This window comes from Peromyscus californicus, unplaced genomic scaffold (assembly GCF_007827085.1).
Source record: "Peromyscus californicus insignis strain IS unplaced genomic scaffold, ASM782708v3 Scaffold_17__1_contigs__length_78620276, whole genome shotgun sequence".
In the NCBI taxonomy this organism is placed as follows: Eukaryota; Metazoa; Chordata; class Mammalia; order Rodentia; family Cricetidae; genus Peromyscus; species Peromyscus californicus.
The window spans coordinates 25,306,377-25,328,372 of NW_026294469.1; the positions used below are offsets into that span (position 1 = coordinate 25,306,377).

The 21,996-nt window shown below is 43.5% G+C and overlaps 1 protein-coding gene across 2 annotated transcripts in view; it reads right to left on the bottom strand.

Annotated features, from left to right (window-relative positions):
• Dnajc18 (DnaJ heat shock protein family (Hsp40) member C18) overlaps window positions 1-13,156 on the bottom strand; it is a 44,076-nt gene extending 30,920 nt beyond the window's left edge. The window contains exons 1-4 of one of the 2 annotated variants that reach the window (XM_052741889.1): window positions 13,023-13,131; window positions 12,426-12,519; window positions 10,964-11,150; window positions 7,410-7,555 (exon numbers count right to left, since the gene is read on the bottom strand). In XM_052741889.1, the coding sequence (XP_052597849.1) occupies window positions 7,410-7,555; window positions 10,964-11,067 (250 nt within the window). In that variant the 5' untranslated portion in view covers window positions 11,068-11,150; window positions 12,426-12,519; window positions 13,023-13,131. Of the gene's footprint in view, window positions 1-7,409; window positions 7,556-10,963; window positions 11,151-12,425; window positions 12,520-13,022 lie in introns of both variants that reach the window. The other variant, XM_052741888.1, reaches the window with a different exon arrangement.
• Window positions 13,157-21,996: the final 8,840 nt, after the last annotated feature.

Here is a 21,996-nt window from a genome sequence, read left to right on the forward strand (position 1 = left end):
AAGGGATTAGAAAAAAATGGCCAAGGAAGATTATATCCAATAGAAATTATATCCAAAAAATAAACAGGATAGACATGGCCTAGGGTATTAGAATTTTTAATTGGGGTCATTGCAAAACAATTTTTTTTTTTTTTTTTGGTTTTTCTAGACAGAGTTTCTTTGAGTAGCTTTGGAGCCTGTCCTGGAACTTACTCTGTCGACCAGGCCGGCCTCGAACTCACAGAGATCTGCCTGCCTCTGCCTCCCAAGTGCTGGGATTAAAGGCGTAAGCTGCTACCACCCGGCACCAATTTTTTTTTTTTTTAAATCAGGAAAATAGAGACTATTACAGGACCTCAGAAAAATCAGTCAAACTATGGAAACCACGGGAGTCCTTCAGCCTGGCCTCCCTTCCCCTACTATGATCCCCAAAGGGTATAATATAATAGCTATAGATTTACAGGATTGTTTTTTTTCTCTACCCCCCCTTGCCTCTGTAGATAGAAAAAGATTTGCTTTTAGTTTTCCCTCTGTAAATTTAAAGCAGCCTTATAGACACTTTCATTGGAAAATTCTTCCCCAAGGAATAAAGAATAGTCCTACATTATGCCAAGAACTTGTTGACTTGGCACTTACAAAAGTTAGACTCACTTATCCAGACATATATCTTATGGTGATATTTTATTTGTATTAAAATGTTATTTGTATGTTAATAAATAAAGTTGCCCGGGGTCAGAGCTATTAGCAAGTCATAGGAAAGCAGGGCAGTGGTAATCCCAGTTTGTAATCCCAGCACTTGGTAGGCAGAGCTAGGTAAGTCTCTGTGTGTTCAGGGATACAGCCAGTATTGGATACACATGCCTTTAATCTCAATACCAATCATGGAAAACCTGAAGGTCTATACAGACAGGCCGTGAGGAGGCGGTCATGTGGTTGGGTTTACAACCAATGAGAAGGCAGAACAGAAATTCTATATAAGGACTTTAACACAGAAAGTAGCTCTGGTTCGGAGAGGTAGGACCACCGCAGGAGGAAGGGTAAGGTTTTAGCTCTTAGCTCTGACCTCTTGGCTTTCTTCTTTGCATTGGTTCTGTGTTTCTTATTTAATAAGAAGGTTGGTTACATCTACAATATCTGGTCCATTATATGGATGATAATCTTTTAGCTCACCCAGATCAAGCTTTCTTTCTTTTTTAGTATATGAATCAATTTTATTTTATGAATCAAAACTTTAGGGCTGGGGAGATAGCTCTGAGAGTAAAGAGCCTCCTGTACAATGTTAAGGACCTGCATGGATCCCCAAAATGCACAGATCAAGCTTTCTTACAAAATGTCTTACAAACTACTGTTAGTCAACTCACCAGTTTTGACCTGTCGATTGCTCCTGAGAAAATACAGGTAGAGTCACCTGTCTTCCATTTAGGAAGAATTATTTATTCACATACTGTGGACCATCAGCCTTTACAACTTTATTTAAGCAAATAACTACATTAAATGATTTTCAAAAAATTTTAGAAGTTAATTGGATTTGTCCTTTTCTTAAGTTAACCACTGAGGAGCTTAAGCCTTTGTTCGATATCCTCAAAGGTGATTCTAACCCTAGGTCTCCACATTCCTTAACTGATGAAGAAAAAAATGCACTGACATTTGTGTAGCAGGCTACTAATAAATACCATTACAGAGAACAAAACTGGATGAACCATGGGAACTAAGGGATCTAATAGTATTGCCTACTGCTCATACACCCATGGGTGTGCTATGGCAGAATGGTCCCTTGGAATGAATCCATCTACCTGTTACTCCTAGAAAAACTGTTACCTCCTATGTTACTCTGGTGGCCCTTGTGATTTCCAAAGGATGCAAGCACAGTAAGGAAATAATAGGTAGGGATGTTTCTAATATCATAGTGCCTTATAATAATGAACAACTAACTGAATGCTTCTTACATTCAGAAGTTTGGCAGACTGTGCTAATTGATTTTACAGGCCAGATTTTACATGACTTACCTAGTCACTCTTTATAGCAATTCTTAAAAAGCCAACAGGTTATTTTTCCCTCATACTGTTCTACTGAGCCTTTGCCCAATGCAGCTCTATTCTTTACTGATAGATCGGCAAAAGGCAAGGCTGTGACCATTATTAATGATGAAATCTTTACTCAAGAAACTTCTGAAATTTCTCCACAAAGGACAGAACTAATTGTTGTAATTTTTTGCTTTCACTAAATCACAAAACTGTCCTTTTAATCTTTACTCTGATTCACAATATGTAGTCAAACTTTTCCTGACAATTGAAACTGCTTCTCTGGCTCTAAACAAATTCACTACATCTTCACTTTATCTAAATTACAAACTTTATTACACTAGAACCTCCCATACTTTGTAAGTCATTTCTGGCACACTCTAATCTGCCTGGGTCCCTGACAGGGGGTAATTGGCTGGCTGATCCTGCTATGAGACCCTATATTTGATCAGCTATAGAACAAGCTGTTGCCAGTCATAAAATTCATCATCAAAACTCCTGTGCTTTATGCTATCAATTTGGTCTAACAAGGGAGGCTGTCCGGCAAATGGTCTGTCCATGTGCCATTTGTCCAGAAACCCATCATTCTCTGCCTATGGGAGTAAATCCCCAGGACTCGGGCCTAACAATCTCTGGATGTTACTCATGTTCCTCCGTTTGGCAAACCTTTCTTTTGTTCGTGTGTGTGGATACCTTCTCCCACGTCATTGTCGCCTCTGTACAATGAGAGGCTATAAAAGCTGTGGTTCAACATTTTTTTGTTTTTCATATTTGGGTATGCCACAACAGCTAAAAACAGACAATGCTCCTGCTTATACTAGTAAGACCTTTACAAATTTGTTTGACATTTAATAAAAAACATACTACAGGTATTCCCTATAACCCACAGGGTCAGGCCATTGTGGGAAAAGCCCATCAGACCCTTAAAGCATGTGTTTTTAGGTTACAAGAGGTGAACTTAAATACCACTCCCCACCCACTCTTTTTGTTCTAAATCATCTCAGTAGAGAAGAAGTGGGGACTTCCCCTATGTTCTTAAGACACTGGGAGCCCGAGTCTTCCATTCCCCCAAATCTTTGGTAAAATGGCGTGATTTGCTCACAGGAACCTGGCAAGGTGCCAATGTATTGTCAACTTTGGGTTGAGGGTATGCTTGTGTTTTTCCACAGAATGCAGACTCACTTATCTGGATCTGGGATCCACTCATCAGGCCTTATTGTGGAATTGCCTCTGATCCACCCCAACCACTTTCTCACACTTGGACTCAACAGACAACACTCCTGATCCTCCCCCTGCTTCTGCGCAAACAGGCATTCCTCCTCCATCTTGCTCAGTTGAATCTTTGGCTCAGCTCTTAACAAACTTCATCGGCATTCCAGCCCTGGCACTTGTGCCGCGCTTCCAGGTAGCAGCCAGTACCAACCTGGGGAAAACTGAAGTTGCTCAGCAATCGTGCTCAGGCGCTGCTGCGCACACCAGAGAGTCTGCTTTTTGCTATGGTATCTCTAATTACAACTGAGGTACTATTACTCTCCCTGGCTGGGATGCAGCCACATACTGGGCTTATTTACCTGATCCTCCTATTTTTTATTTTACAACATGGGACTTCGCTTCTGTTAAAGTTAGAGCCGATGCTGTGGATCTTATGGGAGGAGAGAGCAGTGAGTATTTGTTCTATCAGGAATGTGATAATATTACATGCCTGGTGCTTCGGATCATTGCCCATTTGTTTTCACACTGATTCTGCTTCCCCAGTTACTGGTTATTTTTTTGCTTATCCAACATGCTTTGATTTGCTGATTCCCCTGGTGGAATAACTATTACCTCTGTTGACAAACATATATATCTTTGGGATCTACAAATTATGCTTCCTGCCCTCAAGGATAGTAAATATGAGACCACTGCTTTGCCATTGCCTTCTGGATACCCTGCTTGTCCTGATCCTTCCACATTGGATAATGCATGGACACATAGTTCCTCCAGGGAAACTTTTCCTAAATGGTTTTCTTGTGGCTTTGCAAATAACTCTGTTCATTATCTTTTTGTTTGTTTGTTTGTTTGTTTTGTTTTGTTTTCCGAGACAGGGTTTCTCTGTGTAGTTTTGGTGCCTGTCCTGGAATTCACTCTGTAGACCAGGCTGGCCTCGAACTCACAGAGATCCACCTGGCTCTGCCTCCCAAGTATTGGGATTAAAGGCATGTGCTACCACCGGCCGGCCCTCATTATCATCCTTTTAATGCCTCTTTTACCATTACTGACTGGTCGGTTAATAATCCTAGCTTTGATTATAAAACATTTTGAATCTAAGAAATGAAAATGTATTTATGACCCTCAATCCCTATTCCCTCAAACTTTTAGTACTTGGTATACCCGTGGTTGGCCCACTCCAACTTTTATTCCCATCCCTCTCTGTAAATGTCCTTTACAAAAGGATTTATTTCCTCTTTGCTCTCCTTGTAAAGTTCTGTTGTATCACCCTTTGTATGGGCCTGGTTATTACTAATCTATTTGTGCTTCTGTTGGAGGTCCCTCCGCTATCCTTCGTCAAGGACCTCGAGGTTCTCTTACTTCTTGCCGACATGGTTCCTTTAGGCTTTCTTGTTTGGGTTGTAAAATTACTAACTGCATTACTGCTTCTTCTTCCTATGATGTTATGTTTTAATTAGACAGCCACCATACGTCCTTCTGCCTGTTAAGGGTTCTACTCCTTGGTATGATAATCCTAGATCAGATCTCTTCTGCTCTCCTATGACCTAAGTGTTTTGCTGCTGCCTTAATCTTAGGGATCACAGCTCTAATAGGTACTGTGGCCAGTGTTATAATGTCTACAGCTGCTCTGGTTCAGCATGTCATACTGTCACTCATGTTGATCAACTTTCAAACTTTTCTGTGGCACTTATGCTACAGAAACAAATTGATAGGGGCCTTCAGGATCATATCAACACCTTGGAGGAAGCTGTTCTCTTCACAGGAAATCAGTTAGACAATACTCAGGTTAGATTTAACGTACAATGTCACTCTACTTTTAAATGGATTAGTGTGACCCCTCTTCCATATAATGACACAGAACATGACTGGGGTCAAGTTCAGGCACATTTACAAGGTATTTGGAGTAATTCTGCTTTATCCATGGATATGGCCTCCCTTCACCAAAGAATCTCCGACACAGCTCAGACTCCTGTTGCTTCCTCCACCATGGAGGAGATTACTGACTCTTTCTTCCTGGCTATATGCTCCCATGTGGGATGTACCAACTCTTGGTCCTTTTTTATTAATTTGGGCATCAGCATTCTTACAATTTTGCCTTTTATTTTCTTATTCCCAGTTGTCATCAGACAACTAACCAAAGGTTTGCAGGCCTTGACAGTTGAATCCCATGCTTCACAAATTAAAAGAAAAGGGGAGATGGCGATGCCAAGCGTCCTGAAGTCGCTGCTTGACAAAGACCACAGTGCTTGGACGACTTGGACTGACCCTTCATTGCCCTTGGCGGAGTTTTCTACACAACTCTTGCCTATGTCTTTGACATGGACCTGGGCTCCATCCCCAGCACCTACAATGTGGCTCACAACCATCTGTAACTCAAATCCAAGGAGATCCAATGCCCTTTTCTGGCCTCAAAGGGAATCAGATGAGCCATGCAGGCAAAACACTCATACACATAAAATAATAAAGTACTCTTAATTGCTGAGCCAACTCTCCACCCCACAAAAGATGTTATTAAACAAACAAACAAACAAACAAACAAAGCACAAAACTTGTTTAAAAAAATGTAAGTACATGAAGGCAGGAGGGAACTGTGTTAATAATCAGTTGATAAGAATCTATCAAACTGCCGGGCGGTGGTGGCGCACGCCTTTAATCCCAGCACTCGGGAGGCAGAGCCAGGCAGATCTTTGTGAGTTCGAGGCCAGCCTGATCTACAGAGCGAGATCCAGGAAAGGCACAAAGCTACACAGAGAAACCCTGTCTTGAAAAACCAAAAAAAAAAAAAAAAAAAATGTATCAAACTGGGCATGGTGGTACATACCTTTAATCCCAGCACTCAGGAGGCAGAAGCAGACAGATCTCTGAATTTGAGGCCAGCCTGGTCTACAGAGCAAGTTCAAGGACAGCCAAGCTTAGGCAGTAAAGGTAACAATCAAAACCAGAAAGTTGGTGAAGATGTAATTGAACAAAGGGACCATGTTCCAGCCCCAGCAAGCAGCAGAACCTGGCAGCTTTGGCCATGTGGTTCTGGCTTTACAGTTAAGTATAGAAGAAAGGAGTTATGGGATTTGCTTCTGAGACTAAGGAAAGCCGCTGAGGCTAGGCATGTGTCAGGGATGTCCCTGCATGGATGTCTACAGAGGCTATTGTGTGAAGATGTAAAGGTGAAACCTGGATTGCCTTGGAGAATCCAAGATGTTAGAAATGCCAGAGCTTTGGGATACCTGCTGAGGAAAGCTGCTAACAGGGAGTGGAACCAGCCCAAGAGAAAGAAGTGTGTTGCAATCAACAAAACTGAAAGGAATTGGAGACCTGAAGAGCATTTTGACAACAGACATGGAGATGCAGTATTTGGAGTTTACCCAGCTGGTTTTCTGTCTTGCTTTGGTCCAGTATTTCCTCACTATGCTCCCTTCCCTATGTTTTTGAACAGTAATGTATATCCTGTGCCATTATATGTTGGAAGTATGTGATCTGTTTTTTTTTATTTTGATTTTACAGGGGATTACACTTAAGAGATTGCATGAATCTCAGAAGAGACTTTGAACTTTAGACTTTTAAATAAGTTTGAGACTGTTACAGACTATGGGGACTTTTAAAACTGGACTGAATGCATTTTTTGCATTATGATATGGCTACAACCCTTTGGGGGCCAGGGAGTGGAATGTGGTGGTTTGAAAGAAAATGGCCCCCATAGGGAGTGGCACTATTAGGAGGTGTAGCCTTGTTGGAGGAAGTGTGTCACTGTGGAGGAGGGCTTTGAGGTCTCATATATGCTCAAGATACTGCCCACTGTCTCAGTCCACTTCCTGTTACCTTTTGATCAAGATGTAGCCAACACCATGTCTGCCTGCACCCTGCCATGCTCTCCATCATGATAATGGATTGAACCTGTGAAACTGTAATCCACCCCAATTAAATGTTTTCCTTTATAAGAGTTGCCATGGTCATGGCATCTCTTCATAGGAATAGAAATCCTAACTAAGACAGAGGGTAAGAGGTGCTTGCTGCCAAGCCTGATGACCTTAAGCTTGATTCCTGGGACCCACAGAATGGAAAGAGAGAACTGATTCTCATAAGTTGTTCTCTGACCTCCACGCATGCGCCCCCTACTAAGATAAATAAATATAAGATTTGAAAACAAACAAAATTGCTACCACCAACACCACAAGGGCAACAGACATGAGTTCAAGGGCAAACCTTTGAAGGCGTCTGTTGCTCCAGGAGCACAGTTCTTGTCAGGGTGAAACTTCAGGGCAAGCTTCCTGTAAGCTTTCTTAAGTTCTTCATCACTGGCATTGCGAGAAACACCCAGAATTTCATAGTAATTTCTGCACTTCTTGATTCTGAAAAGAAAAAAGTTAAAAGTATATATATCTACAGAGGCTCTATTTGTATAACTAATAGCCAAACAATACATTCTCCAACCTATGAACCCCAAAACAAACCTAAGAGAAATAGTGAACCCATTTATGAAACGTTCAAATCTTCCTACTCAGACCTCAGTACTTCACACAGCTCCTGGATGTACTCTTCTACCCCTCCTATATTCGTATCAGTGGGCACAAGTATGTTAGCCTTTATGTCAAAGTTCAGGCTAAGATCCTGAAAGTGAGTCAAAGAACAGCAAAGCCGGAAGAATTAGCTAGCTATCTTATTTGGTTTTCTTGAGACAGCACCTCAAGCAGCCCAGAGCAGCCTCGAGCTCACTATGTAGCTAAGGCTGGCCTTGAAGTCTTAATCCTCCTGCCTCCACTCCTCACAGACGTTGAGATTATAGGTGTGTGCTCTCACATCTGCCCTTATGGCTATCTTTCAAAATTGTTATGCGGTTCTCACTTTGGGGAGATGGGGAGGGGTTTTTTTTTTCTTTGAGACTGGGTCTTTCCATGTAGTTCTGGCTGTCTTGGAACTTTCTATGTAGACCAGTCTGTCCTCCAACTCATAAAGATCCAATTGCCTCTGTCTCTCTCCCAAGTGCTGGGATTAAAAGCATGCACACTATGCTTGGTCTTTTTTATTTTTTTCCAGGTAGAATTTCATGTAGTCCAGGCTGGGCTCCAACTCTCCATGTAGTAGAGAATGACTTCTTGTGTGTATGTATGTATCCAGACCAGAGATCAACATCAGATGTTTTCCTTTCTCACTCTTCATCTGATTTTTAAAATTACATTTTCTTTCTTCCTCTCCCTCTCTCTCTTTCTGAAACAGGGTCTCACAGTGTAGCTCTAGCTGTCCTGAAACTCACAGAGATCCACCCACCCCTGCTTCTTGAGTGCTGGATTTAAAATAGCATCACTCCCCACATCTGCCCTGAATTGTTTTTCTGTGTCTGTGAGGCTAGGGTCCAAGTTCATCCTTTTCATGTGAATATTCAGTTGTCTAAACATTTGCTGAGGACTGTTCTTTCCTCCATTAAAATGTATGGGCACTTTGTCAACAAAGAATGAACCAGAGCTAGGCTCAGTGGTTCATGTCACCTGCACTGCTAGCATTTGATAGGCTGAGGCAAAAGACTTACTGGGAGTAAGTCTGTCTGGAACCAGTCTGTCTACAGAGAAATCTTATCTAAACACAACAACAGTAAAAATCAAGGGCCCATAAACACGAGGGTTATTTTTGGACTCTCAGCCTATTCCACTGAGCTACATGCTCATCCTCACATCTGTCAGATGGTCTTTATTGTTGCAGTTTTGAAGTAAGTTTAAAATTTAAAGCATTACTCATCCAACTTTGACCTCTTTCAAAAACTGTATTGGCTATTCTGGGTCCCTTCCATCTCCATGTGATTTTCCTCTCTCTCTTCCTTTTTTTTTTTCTTGGACAGAGTCTCCCAGGGCTGCTGAGCAGTGGTGGCACATAACTTTAATCCCAGCACTCAGGAGGCAGAAGCAGGTGAATCTCTGAGTTCAAGGCCAGCCTGTTCTACAGAGCGAGTTCCAGAACAGCCAGGGCTAAACAGAGAAACTCTGTCTTGGAAAAGCCAAAAATAAAAACAAAACAAAGTCTCCTAGGGTATAGTGGTGCATGCCTTTAATCCCAGCACATAGAAACAAACAACCAACAACAAAGAGAGAGGGCTGCTTACACTATAGTTCTTGCAGCCCTGGAACTTGCTATATAGACAGCTGGCCTCAAACTCACATTCCCAGCACCCACATCAGGTGGCTCACAGGTGCCTATAACTCCATCTCCAGGGGATCTGACGCCCTCTTCAGGTCTCTGTGGGTATCTGCACTCATGTGCACACATCCACACACAGACACATAAAAATAAAATTAATAATAAAAAAAAAGGTAGTGCTGTCCTCTTTTTTCGGTCCTGATTTTGTGTATGTCTGTGTGTTGAGGAGCAGACAGCTCCCTATGGAGCTCTGGCCACCCTGGAAGTTGCCTATTCCTCCTGCTCCAGAGTGCTGGGATTATAAGTTTGCACAACCAGGCACGCCTTATCCCTGATTTTAGTCATCTGAGTATTGCTTTCCCCCTGGACAGTGTAATTAAAACTTCATCAATTTTGTTGACATTTTAAAGAGTCAATTTAACTTTTGGTTTTTCTCTACTGTTTCCTATTTTCTATTTCATTTATAGCTACTCTTGTATTAGTTCCTTTATCCTTCTTATGTAGGGTTTTGTTGTTTTGGTCTTTTTTTTTTTTTTTTTTTTTTTTTTTGCCAAGGGTCTCAAACCCCAGATATTCCTGCTTCAACTTCAGTTCTGTGACAATAGACTTCTGCCACCATGCCTACCCTCTAGTTTCTTTTTTGTTTGTTTTGTGTTCTGGGGAGGGGACCCAGGGTCTTGCGATGCTAAGCAGGCATTCCACCAGTGAACTATATCCCTAGCCCTCTTTTCACTTTCTTATTTGAGACTGGGTCTTCCTAGTTGCCTAGTGTGGCCTTGAACTAACTTTGTAGTCCAGACTGGGCTTAACCTTTCAAACCTCCGCTCTCAGTCTCCTGAGTAGTTGGGATCTCAAACCTAGATTATCACACCTGACTAAAAGACATCTTTTTAATTTTTTTTAATGTACTGGAGATCAAACCTAGGGCCTCATGCATACAAGGCAAAGCTCTGTCTACTACTGAGTTACATTCCCAGCCCCTGCTTTCTTATTTTGTTTTCTTGGCTTCTCTTAAAGCAAACCACACAACTCACATTATATTCCAATACTCCATTCTTACCCAGTCTTTCATCTGATGTCAAGAAGCTAGTGTCTTTCAATAATACGATAACGAGGGCTGGAGAGATGAATCAGTGATTAAGAGCACTGGCTGCTCTTCCAAAGGACCCGGGTTTGATTCCCAGCACTCACATGGAGGCTCAAAACTGCCTACCTGTAACTCCTGTTCCAGCATCCAAGGCCTGTACACAGACATACATGCAGGGAAAACATCTACACACAGAAAATAATAAATAAACCTAAAGAAAAATGGTGATGACACAGGTCAGCAGTTACATAGCCCATCCTGAGACAGACACTAAGCACTTTATATAAAAATCCCTTATTTAATCCTACTACAACAGCAGTTCTCAACCTGTGGGGTCGTGACCCCTTTGGAGCTTGACTGACCCTTTCACAGGGGTCACATATCAGATATCCTGCATATGATTCAGATATCCAGACAACAGTAACAAACTTAGTTATAAAGTAGCAAGGAAATAATTTTATGATGGGGGTCACCACAGCCTGAGGAACTGTATTAAAGGGTTGCAGCATTAGGAAAGTTGAGAACCACTGGACTACAGGCTTACCTTTGTACCCCAAGCAGCTGTTCCTCTGTATAAGTGGAGCTCCCCTCTCCCTGTCGGGTCTGATTCCACTCATTCTCAGCCTTTTTTTCCTTTTGTGTCTTCATGCAGTTACAGCAACCACAGGGATCATGGCTGCCAGGTCGTCTGTCTTCTGGGTATTTGTTTCTTCTAATCGCATCAAAGTAAGCTGCCAAACAACAGCCAATCAACCTCCAGTTCAAACCAACTTAGACTGTGGTTTACTTTTTTTGAGACAGGGTTTCACTATGGCTGGTCTCAAATCCATGAACCCTGGTCTTCAGCTTCTCCAGTGTTGGAATTACAACCATATGCAGCTATGCCCAGCTCTACAGTTTTGCTACTTGCCTTAGCTCTCTGTGAGGCAGCTTGTAGGTAAGTGCAAAGAAGTGTGAAGTAGTGTCTTTAGATGACTAAAGACATCATGGAGACTTCAAAGTTTCCATTTAAAACTCCAACAAACATCTTCCCTGGGATACTGTACAGAAAATACAGGGTGTACCCAAGAACAAATTTTAAATGCCAGAAACACAAAGCCCCAAATGTTCACCATACTTAGAGTGCTCGTTCAACAAATGCTCTTAACTTAGATACAGAAGAAGGGCTTGTGAGGCATCTCTACCCAATACCTTACCTTTAGTGCAGTGTAGAGAGAGGCCCATTTCTTTGTGCTGCATGGACAGAGGTGACATTGCTCATAAAATAACACTTTGCTTGCAATGTCTCCTACCTTAAATTTTAAAGCATAGACAGATGCTGTCTCAAAAACAAACAAACAAAACCACAACAAAACAAAAAGGAATGGAGTCGTTTAATTCTTTTAAACTAGCATTTGTAGGAGCTGGAGAGATGGCTCAGCAGTTAAGAGCTCTTGTAGAGGACCTGAATTTGGTTCTCAGCACCCATATGGCAGCTCAAACCTCTTGTAACTCCAGCTCCAGGTGGATCTGATGCCTCTGGCCTCAAAAGGCACCTGAACTCCCAGGCACATATTCCTTCCCCCACATACACATAATTAAAGATAAAATAAATCTTTTTTTAAAAAAATTAAAGGAACACTTGTAGAATTAATATGAACCAAGACACTGGGCTAGACATATCAGGGGCTGTACGGGTGAGACCAATTCCTATCCACAAAAACATTACAGTTTAGTGCAAGAGGATTCAGGAAGTCCTGACACCTACAAAATGTACAGAGCAAGCCAGCGAGGACAGGCCACTCCTGTCTTGTCAGAAGACCTGAAAGGCTTTAAAAACATCTTTCTCTCCTACTTAAGATCCTCCAGTGGCACCCCCTCGACATTCTTCCTTTAAGGTATCCTTCATATCTTTACATGTAACGTTTTTCTCCACGAAGCTTCTTTTGACACCCAAGCTGTGTTTGGGTACCTTGTCAGTGTGCAACCCAAACCCCCAACCTTGCTGTGGTAACCCAGGAACTTACTGGCTGTGTTTTGTAAAAGGCTGTTAACCGCTCAAACTCTCTCAGTGGATTGACAGTTCTGTGAGCTCGGGGACCCGCGTCTGTCAAATTCCCCCTGCAGAATCAGCATAATGCAGGACATATGATAGGTATTGGGATCCAAACTTTCTGCCTGGCCGTAGGATGGAAAAGGACAGACAGCCTACTGGCCCTGATGAGGCCTTGAGGGACAAGATCAAACCGGGACTGAGAGTCAGGTGGCCTAACGCAGAGGAGTTATCCATAAAGGGCGGGTAAGCTACGGACCTCAGCATCCTAAGAGCCTTCGAATCACAGGAGGTCAAGACTGGCCGCCAGCCGCGGGCTCTGGATGGGGCATGGCCGGGGCGGGGCTGGGGGCTCTGAGGAAACCAGTCGTAGCGGGTGACGACCACAGCCTCAGCCGGAGCCAGCGTCCCCGGCCTCTGCCCTGGGCCCTACCCGAACCCTACTCAGGCTTAGCATCTTCCCACAAGCCTCCATCTGGCCCAGGATCTCAGCCTTAAGATCCGAGGACCCCCGCATCCCTCATCTCTCCGAATGCTGCCTTGTCCCACCCTTCAGTCGGGGACCTGGTACCTTGGGTCCAGCGCTCCCCGCTGCCCAGAGTGGCCGCCATATCGGTTTTCAGTCAGCAGGTCGGCGGAGCCTCTCAAGTCCCGGAGGCTGAAAGAGAAGGGGCGCCGAGCGCGGGGCACGCTGGTCATTGTAGTTTAGTCCGAGTGGGCTGCGGAGCTACGCGACTACAAGTCCCAGCGGGGCCCGCGCGAGAGACGCAGAGATGCAGGGGTGTGATGAGGCTGGAGCCCCGGAGGGAGGCCTGTAGGGTTTAGTTGGCTGGTTTCGGCGGCGGGGCTGCTGGCTCTGCCTCAGACTCATCTGTAGCTGAGGATAGTGGCTTCTCGCCTGCCTGATCCTGACAACATACGAAGATCCTACGGGGCAACGGCTTCGCGCACTGTAGGCCAACCGGCGACATTTACACCCTCAGGAATGTCCATCTTGAGAATCTAGCAGTGCCTATTCTGTGTAAAATCTATGCTAGGCCCTGGAGATAGAAAGATGGTTTGGGGAAGACTAAACTCAACCCTCGGAAGTTTAATGGCCGCAAAAAAAAGAAAGAAAGAAAGAAAGAAAGAAAGGAAAGTAGTGTGAATGTAATGTAGTTAGACAGTTTGGGTTCCTCCCATCCCAGCTCCTTAGGTGTCAGAGGGACCACTATGGGGAGGGTAAGTTTGGGAACTGGCATCAGAGCCCTGTCTTGGCCGTTCCTTGTTTTTACTTCAGCCCTATCTACTCATGAGCCTCCGAGGCTTCTCTCCTCTTTCCCAATCCTTTCTTTTCTGAAGGGCCAGCTCTAGGAGGTTTGTAAAGAGGAAATGGGGGCGGGGGGGGGGGGGGGGGGGCGGTTCCTGTGTTTTCCACGGAGTCCAGCAAAGAATCAAAGCAATTCTTTCACATGTTTCACCGGGGAATCTCTGGTCTCCATACTCCCGTACTCATCCTCAGAGGATCACTAAACCTAATCTAATCACCAAGTCAAAAATCAGGTCTACAAAAGGGCAAAATGATCAGGATTTCAGAAAATTATCTGAAAAAAAAAGTACCTGGAATTCGCTTAGATCATATTCAAGAAAACTAATTCAATTTTGCTGTCAACCACCAGCTACTTAGGCTGTTGGGAAAGTGAGGTGAACATGGGGATGCCTAGCCCTAAACCCAAGCAGTACAGAGTCCATATTAGGCACATCATAAAGTCTCCAGTATGTCTAACTAGGTCTCCATGCCTGAATATCTGGCAGTTATTATTACTGCGAATAGGGAAAAAAAGAATAACACTACCAAAAAGGGGTAAGAAGCTGATTTCCCCTGTGTCCTAGCACCTGGCTCCAGCTACTAAAGCTAATGATCTTTTCCATTCCTGATTTCAAAAATGATCAAAGGATAAGCCAGGCATAGTGAATCACATGTTTATCTCAGCAGAAGAGACCAAATGGCAGAATCAAGACTTCAAGGCAATCTGGGATACAGGAGACCTTGTCTTAAAAAAAAAATGTGGTAGAACACATCTGTAGTACCAGCACCCAGGAGGCTGAAGCAGGAGGATCCTAGTTTGAGGTCAGCCTGAGATACACAATGAGACCTTGTCTCAAACAAAAAAGTATGACAAAGTGAATCAGTATGGGAAGGACTGTGTATCACAACCAGGTGGATTATGTTATACTCTTAAACTTGAAAGACAAAAGCATCCAACTCATGAGATAAGCTCAAGTTCCAACTCTGAGGCCCTGGGCCTATGACCAGCTCATATATTTCAGGTACCAGTATGTTAACAGAAGACTGGAACTGGGCAGGGGAGATGGCTCAGTGGTTCAAGGCTAGGCTCACAAACAAGAAGACAGAAGGCTGTCCTGAAGGGTCCACTAGTGGCCCAATCAGGAGCATGTATCAGATGGTTATACATAAAAAGGTTTTCTGCTTTGGGGATTGGAGATAGCCTGCTTCTAGAAGATGGCCAGCTGAGATAGTGTAATGCCTTGGATTCCCAGGGCACGGCGTAATCACAGATGTCTGAGCACCATCAACTCACAAGTTTCTGGCTAGACTGAGAAGTACCATGAATTATGAAATCACTTGGGTTCAGAGTCTAGGTTTAAGAGTGTTGGGCAAAATTGGAAAGCTGAGGCTTCCTGAGGAGCACTCTCGCTCCATTCTCTGAAACCTCCCAGTAAAAGAAGAAAGGGGGTGGTAGTGGCATTGCAACCTTCTCAGATAATTACCATGAAAATGTACCCATTGGCTCCTTTATGCCTCTACTGACATTTCTGGATTCATCTGTTTCTGATTATATCACTTGGACAAATTTAGAACTCCAAACCCCAACACTGGGAACACTTCTGTGCCAGTTGCTGCTTATATTCACCAATCACTTAGCAGCAGAAATCATTACCATCAGTCAACATCTGTGTTTGTATGAGGTGGAAGAGCCAAGGGAAAGCAACCAGTAACGAGAGCAAAGTAGTCCTAGAGGTGGGCCGGAGAAGCAGCTCAGAGGCTGAAAGCATGTACTGTTCTTGTAGAGGTCAGTTCCCAGCACCATGTCAGGTGGCTCCTAAGTCACCACTTGTAACTCCAGCTGCAGGGCATCCCACATCCTCTTCTGGCCTTCATGGGCACCTGCATTCACATGCACAACCACTCACACATGCACATATACACATAATTAAAAAATAAAAATAAAAGAACTTCTTGGAGGGAAATAAGGGAAGAGAACTGGGATCTCCAAGCCAGTTCTCAGGGAGGAAATAGGTGTGAAAGTTTCAGGGAAAAGGAGAATAGTCACAAATCCAGGTGGCTGGCAATCAGGACCACATTTTTTTTTTTTTTTAAGAATTTAGTAGGACTAGCCTGGCTTTAGGAAATATGTGCCAGAGTAAGAGCAAGGGGGCCTCCAACCAGTTCCCAGTTTCCTATCAGTTTTATCCACCACGTTTAAAATATTTGTTTTTAGAGATACTGATGTGAGGTTTGCCCCATCCAGGCCTGAAAGAAGAAAGATACTGGGTAAATTTTCCTTCTTTTGGTTAAGGTCTTTGTACCTGAGCTGGTGTGTTGCTTGCTTTCTTATAGGTTGAACAAAGAAATAAGACATTCTAACACACACACATGCACACATACAAGAGAGAGAAAGAGAGAGAGAGAGAGCGCCAACTTCCTGCTTTAGAACTGTGTAGTCTTGTATAAGAAAAGGGAGGAAGTTGTCTTGTAAATGGTCACCATCCTGTTGTCTAGACATCAAGGAAGAGATGTAGGCTTAGGGAAGCTACAGGAGCAGCAGAGGGCTGCACTCGGATTTCCTGTCAGAGCGGGACTCTTGTATTTACATACAAAATAGGATCCCACCAAAAGCTCACCCCACAACATGGTTTGCTGAGAGCAGGATTTCGTGTTAAATGAGTTCATCTTGGACCCCTCCCCAGAGTACTGTTACTTAGCAACAGGAACATCATCACGGCTAGTGTAGTACTGCAGTGTCAGCAGCAGAGTAAGAGCCTTGCAGTCTCAAAGATATTAATACCAGGTCGTTCCTCCCCCTCCCATATATAAATACCTTATGACTAACAGCTCACATTTGTAGTACATTATCCAGAGTCAGGGGAAAATTTGTGGCTTTGTAATGAAGAAGTCATATGAGTTAACCAGAGTGAAATCCACCCATGTCCTTGACCTGATTAGTCCAGTATGCTAAGCAGCTGAGCCTAGTGTCCATGGCAGAATGATAGCAATTCTAACAGAACTCAAGACTTCTAGACATTGTTAGGTCACCTGGAAGGTTCTATGCCAGTGATAGGTTTTTTTGAACTGTAGCTGGATAGTAAATATGTACTTTTGGAAGTGCAATTTAAATACAATATATCTAAAATTCTAAAAAAAAAACCAACAAAAACCAAAAACGTAGTATGGGGTCATAGATGACTCAGTGGGTAAAAGTACTTACCACATAAGCTTGAGGACTAGAGTTGGGGATCCCCTGCACCCATATAAAAGCTGGGTAGGCATGGGGGTCTGCTTGTGATCCCAGTGTTGGCAAAGTAGGAGATGGGTGTTTCCTGAGGTGAGCTGGATAGCTAGACTAGCCATACCAAGAAGCACTGGGTTCAAGTGAGAGACCCTGCCTGAATATATAGGGTGAGAGACGCTGCCTGAGTACATAGGGTGAAGAGTGAATGAAGAAGACATGGCCTGTCAACCTCTGGCCTCTACATGCAAATGCACACATGTGCATTCCCACTCACAAATATGTGCACTCACCCATGTAAGTACACATAACATATACACATAAGAAAGAAAAAAAGTACTGTAGTGTTAGGACTAGAGAAGTGACTCATTTGGTAGTGTGTTTAACTTGCATGAATGCCTGAGTTTGATCCCCTGCACTGCATGACACTGTGCATGGTAGTACATATCTACGCTTGGGAGTGCAGGCAAGGTTATCTTTGGCTACATTGTGAATTCTGGGCTAGCCTGGGATAGAGGAGATCCTGTTTCAAAATTAAATAAATAAATACTATAGTATTTATAGTATATATACACACTATATATGTATATATATTATATATATGAAGAGTACTCCAGGAAATGGGCTCTGAGACACTGAGGTATGTATACCAAATGATTATTAATGAATGTTTCTGCAACAAGTAAGGGAAGACAATCATGTAGAAGAAAAACTGAGGCCCTTCCGTCCACCAGCCAACCATCAGCCAGCCACGTGTCCTCAGCAGCCCACAGCTTGTGAACAAATGCCTTGGCTCTGAATTGTGGTCTGGGAGATGGTACCCTAGGCCGTCTGCTACAATTGTTGATCAGCCTTGCTTCCCAAGTACCTTTCCCCATTCTTCCTGCCCAGTAAAGTGTGAGGTGAATAAGGCATGGTACAGCTCATTCTCCTAATACACAAAGAGAAGGAAGTCCACAGAATGTTGAAGACTTGCCTGGAGTCACCTGAGACTGTCTTTGGCTCCTACTCATCTTTTCTTTTTAGAATAGGATTATTTTTAGACAGTGTCTCATTGTGCAGCCAGACTGGCCAGAACTTGTTGGCCTTGAATTCACAGAGGTCCTCCTGCCTCTGCCTCTGGAGTACTGGGATTAAGATGTGTGCTGTCTCTAAATCTTTTTAAATTTATTTTGATTTTGTGTGCATTGGTGTTTTGTCTGCATGTATGTCTGTGTGAGGGTGTTGGGTTCCCTAGAACTGGTGTTACAGACAGTTGTGAGCTGCACCTGAGGTGCTGAGAATTGAACCTGGGACCCATGGAAGAGCAGCCAGTGCTCTTAACCACTGAGCCATATCTCCAGCCCCCTGTCTTTAATTTTTTTAAGATTAATTTTTAGATGATATGTGTGGGTGTGTGCACACGAGTGTGTTTGCAGAGAAAAGAGGGTCAGATTGCTGGAGCTGAAGTTACAGATGGTTGTGGACACATGACCTTTGTGCTGGAAATGTAACTCCAGTCTTCTGGAAGAGCAGCAAGTATTCTTAACTGATGAATCATATCTTCTGGCCCTTTTCTTTAGACATGGTCTTACAATGTAGCTCCAGGCTGGCCTCCAACTTAATATTCTCCTGCCCAAGCCCCTTAGAGTGTTAAGATTATGAGTGTAAACACCACACCTGGTTTTCTTAATCATCATCATTATTGTTGTTGGTTGTTTGTTTGTTGTTGTTTTGTTTTTTGAGACAGGGTTTCTCTGTGTAGCCCCGACTGTCCTGGAACTCACTCTGCAGACCAGACTGGCCTCGAATTCAGAGATCCTCCTGCTCTGCCTCCCGAGTCCTAGGATTAAAGGCATGAGTCGCCACTACCTGGATTCTTTGTTTTTGTTTTTGAGATAAAGTTTTTATGTAGCCCTGGATGGCCTAGAATTAGGTATGTAGAGCTGACTGGCCTTGAACTCAGAGATCTGCCTGCCTCTGCTCCCAAATTCTGGGATTAATCTCTCCAATCAAACTCAATCTTTCCAAACTTTCATTTTAATAGTTTTGAGGGGGTTGAGGTGGAGAGATGGTTCAGTGGCTAAGAGCACTGGCTGCTCTTCCAGAGGACCTCCGTTTGAGTTCCAGCACCCATATGTAACTCCAGGGGATCTGACTTCTTCTGACCTCTGTGGGCACTGCACATGGTGCAGATATACATGTAGACACAACACCCAGACATCTAAAAATAATTTTTTTTTTTTTTTGGTTTTTCAAGACAGGTTTTCTCTGTGTAGTTTTGGTGCCTTTCCTGGATCTCACTCTGTAGACCAGGTTGGCCTCCAACTCACAGAGATCTGCCTGCCTCTGCCTCCCGAGTGCTGGGATTAAAGGCGTGCACCACCACCGCCCGGCCTAAAAATAAATTTTAAAAAGAAAGAAAAAATAATTTTTTATAGTTTTAATGAGATGGGGGTGGGGTGAATGAAATTTTTTGTTCTCGCTCTCTCATACCATTTTGTGAAGTTTAAGCCAGAAGAAAATGGCATTTGTTTTTGCAGATATTATTTTTGGGTTCTAAGTTATATACTCTGCAGACACACACACAACTATTCCCTTTTCTTTCCAAACTAACACCACAGTAGTGCATAGCTATTCCTAAGAAAACATATATTTCCTTTTTTCCTCTCCTTTTTAGAAATTGATGCCGCAGAGCTGGAGAGAAGGCTCAGCCACTGAGAGAGAACACTGGCTGCTTTTGCAGAGGACCTGGGTTCGATTCCCAGCACCCAGAAGGCAGTGCTCAACCACCTGTCACTCCAGTTTGGGGAAATCTGACACCTTCTGTTCTCTGAGAACAGGCAACAAGTGGAGCATAGACATGTATGCAGGCAAAACACCCATACACATAAAAGTAAATTTAAAAAAATCAAGTGATGTCACAGTGTACCTGAGATCCTTGATTCTTTTTTTTTTTTTTTTCTGGAGCTGGGGACTGAACCCAGAGCCTTGCACTTGCTAGGCAAGCGCTCTGCCACTGAGCTAAATCCCCAACCCTTTTGATTCTGTTTCTAAGAAACAAACGTATCAGCTGAACGGAGCAAATCGGGTAAGTCTTTGGTGTATGAAGCCCTGTTATCTGCCCTTGTAAACCTTTCTAGTGTCCCATAGCCAGGACCAAATGATGGCAGCTTACTCTGAGGAAGGACATTTTGTCTTTGTCAAAATGAGCTGTCTTTCTCATGTTCTTTTTCCTGGAGATTTCTTTTTCTCTTTCTTTCTTTCTTTCTTCTTCTTCTTCTTCTTCTTCTTCTTCTTCTTCTTCTTCTTCTTCTTCTTCTTCTTCTTCTTCTTCTTCTTCTTCTTCTTCTTTTTTATATAGGGTCTCTCTACATAGCCCTGGCTGTCCTGGAACTCAATGTGTGGACCAGGCTGGCCTTGATCTCACAGAGATCCTCTGGCCTCTGTCTCCCAAGTGCTGGAGTTAAAGGTGTGCGCCACCACCACCCAGCCTATATTTTAATTTTTTTCTTTTTTTCTTTTTCTTTTTTTTTTAAAGATTTATTTATTTATTATGTATACAGTGTTCTGTTTGCATGTATGCCTGCAGGCCAGAAGAGGGAGCCAGATCTCCTTACAGATGGTTGTGAGCCACCATGTGGGTGCTGGGAATTGAACTCAGGACCTCTGGAAGGACAGCCAGTGTTCTTAACCTCTGAGCCATCTCTCCAGCCCCCTATATTTTAATTTTTTTTCTTTATTTATTATGTATACAGAAGAGGGCGCCAGATCTCATTACAGATGGTTGTGAGCCACCATGTGGGTGCTGGGAATTGAACTCAGGACCTCTGGAAGAGCAGTCGGTGCTCGGTGCTCTTAACCTCTAAGCCATCTCTCCAGCCCATATTTTAATTTTTAAACAATTGATTTAAAAAGGATTTCTTGCTTTTCTGTTGTATGTACATGTAGTGTATGTACATGTTTACATGTGTGAGTACTTGTGGAAGTCAGAGAACAATCTGCAGGAGGTGGTTCTCTCTTTCCACCTGTGGGCCCTGGGGGCTAAACTCAGGCCACCAATCTTGGTGGCAGGCACCTGTAGCAAGCTTTCTCTTCAGGACAGCAAGCCCCAAATAATGACACAGAGACATTATTAATTATGAAAGCTTGGCCTTTAGTTATGCTTGTCTCAGCTAGCTCTTATCACTTAACCCATTTATGTTAGTCCATGTTCTGCCACATGGAGTTACCTCGCTTCCATCTTGTACCTCCTGTTTCCTCTCCGAGTCTGGCTGGCAACCCCACCTTCTTCTTCCCAGAGTTCTCTCTCTGACCAGAAGTCCCACCTATCTCTCCTGCCTACCTATTGCCTGTTCAAATTTTTTTTTTTTTTTTTTTTTGGTTTTTTCGAGACAGGGTTTCTCTGTGTAGCTTTGCTCCTTTTCTGGAACTCGCTTTGTAGACCAGGCTGGCCTCGAACTCACAGAGATCCGCCTGCCTCTGCCTCCCGAGTGCTGGGATTAAAGGCGTGCGCCACCACCGCCTGGCTGCCTGTTCAACTTTTGATTACACCAAATCACAGCAATACATCCTCACACAGTGTACAGATATCCCACAACAGGCACCCGCACCCACAGAGCCATCTTATGGCTGATTCCATTCACTGTTGGGGATAACTGGTCACCGATTGCAGCCTGCTTCTTCTGTTGAGGTGGTTGCCCAGTGCTTCTACCTTACCTAATAAGATAAGTAAAGCTGGGACCTGGTTGCAAGGGTTTGTATTCCCAGATACTCAGGAGGCTAAGACCTGGAGATTGTTAAATTCAAGGCCCACCTAACTCAGAGTAAGTTCAAGGCTAGCCTGGACAACTCAGTGAGACTGTCTCAAAATATAAAGTATATCTCAGAGCATATATCTTAGCAGTAGAATGCTGAGTTTTAACCCTAACTACCACACATACACACACACACACACACACACACACACACACACACACACACACACACAGAGGAAAATAATTAAATTAGTAAATGAAAAGACAGGTATCAATCAAACCTAACAAAAACTCCCCC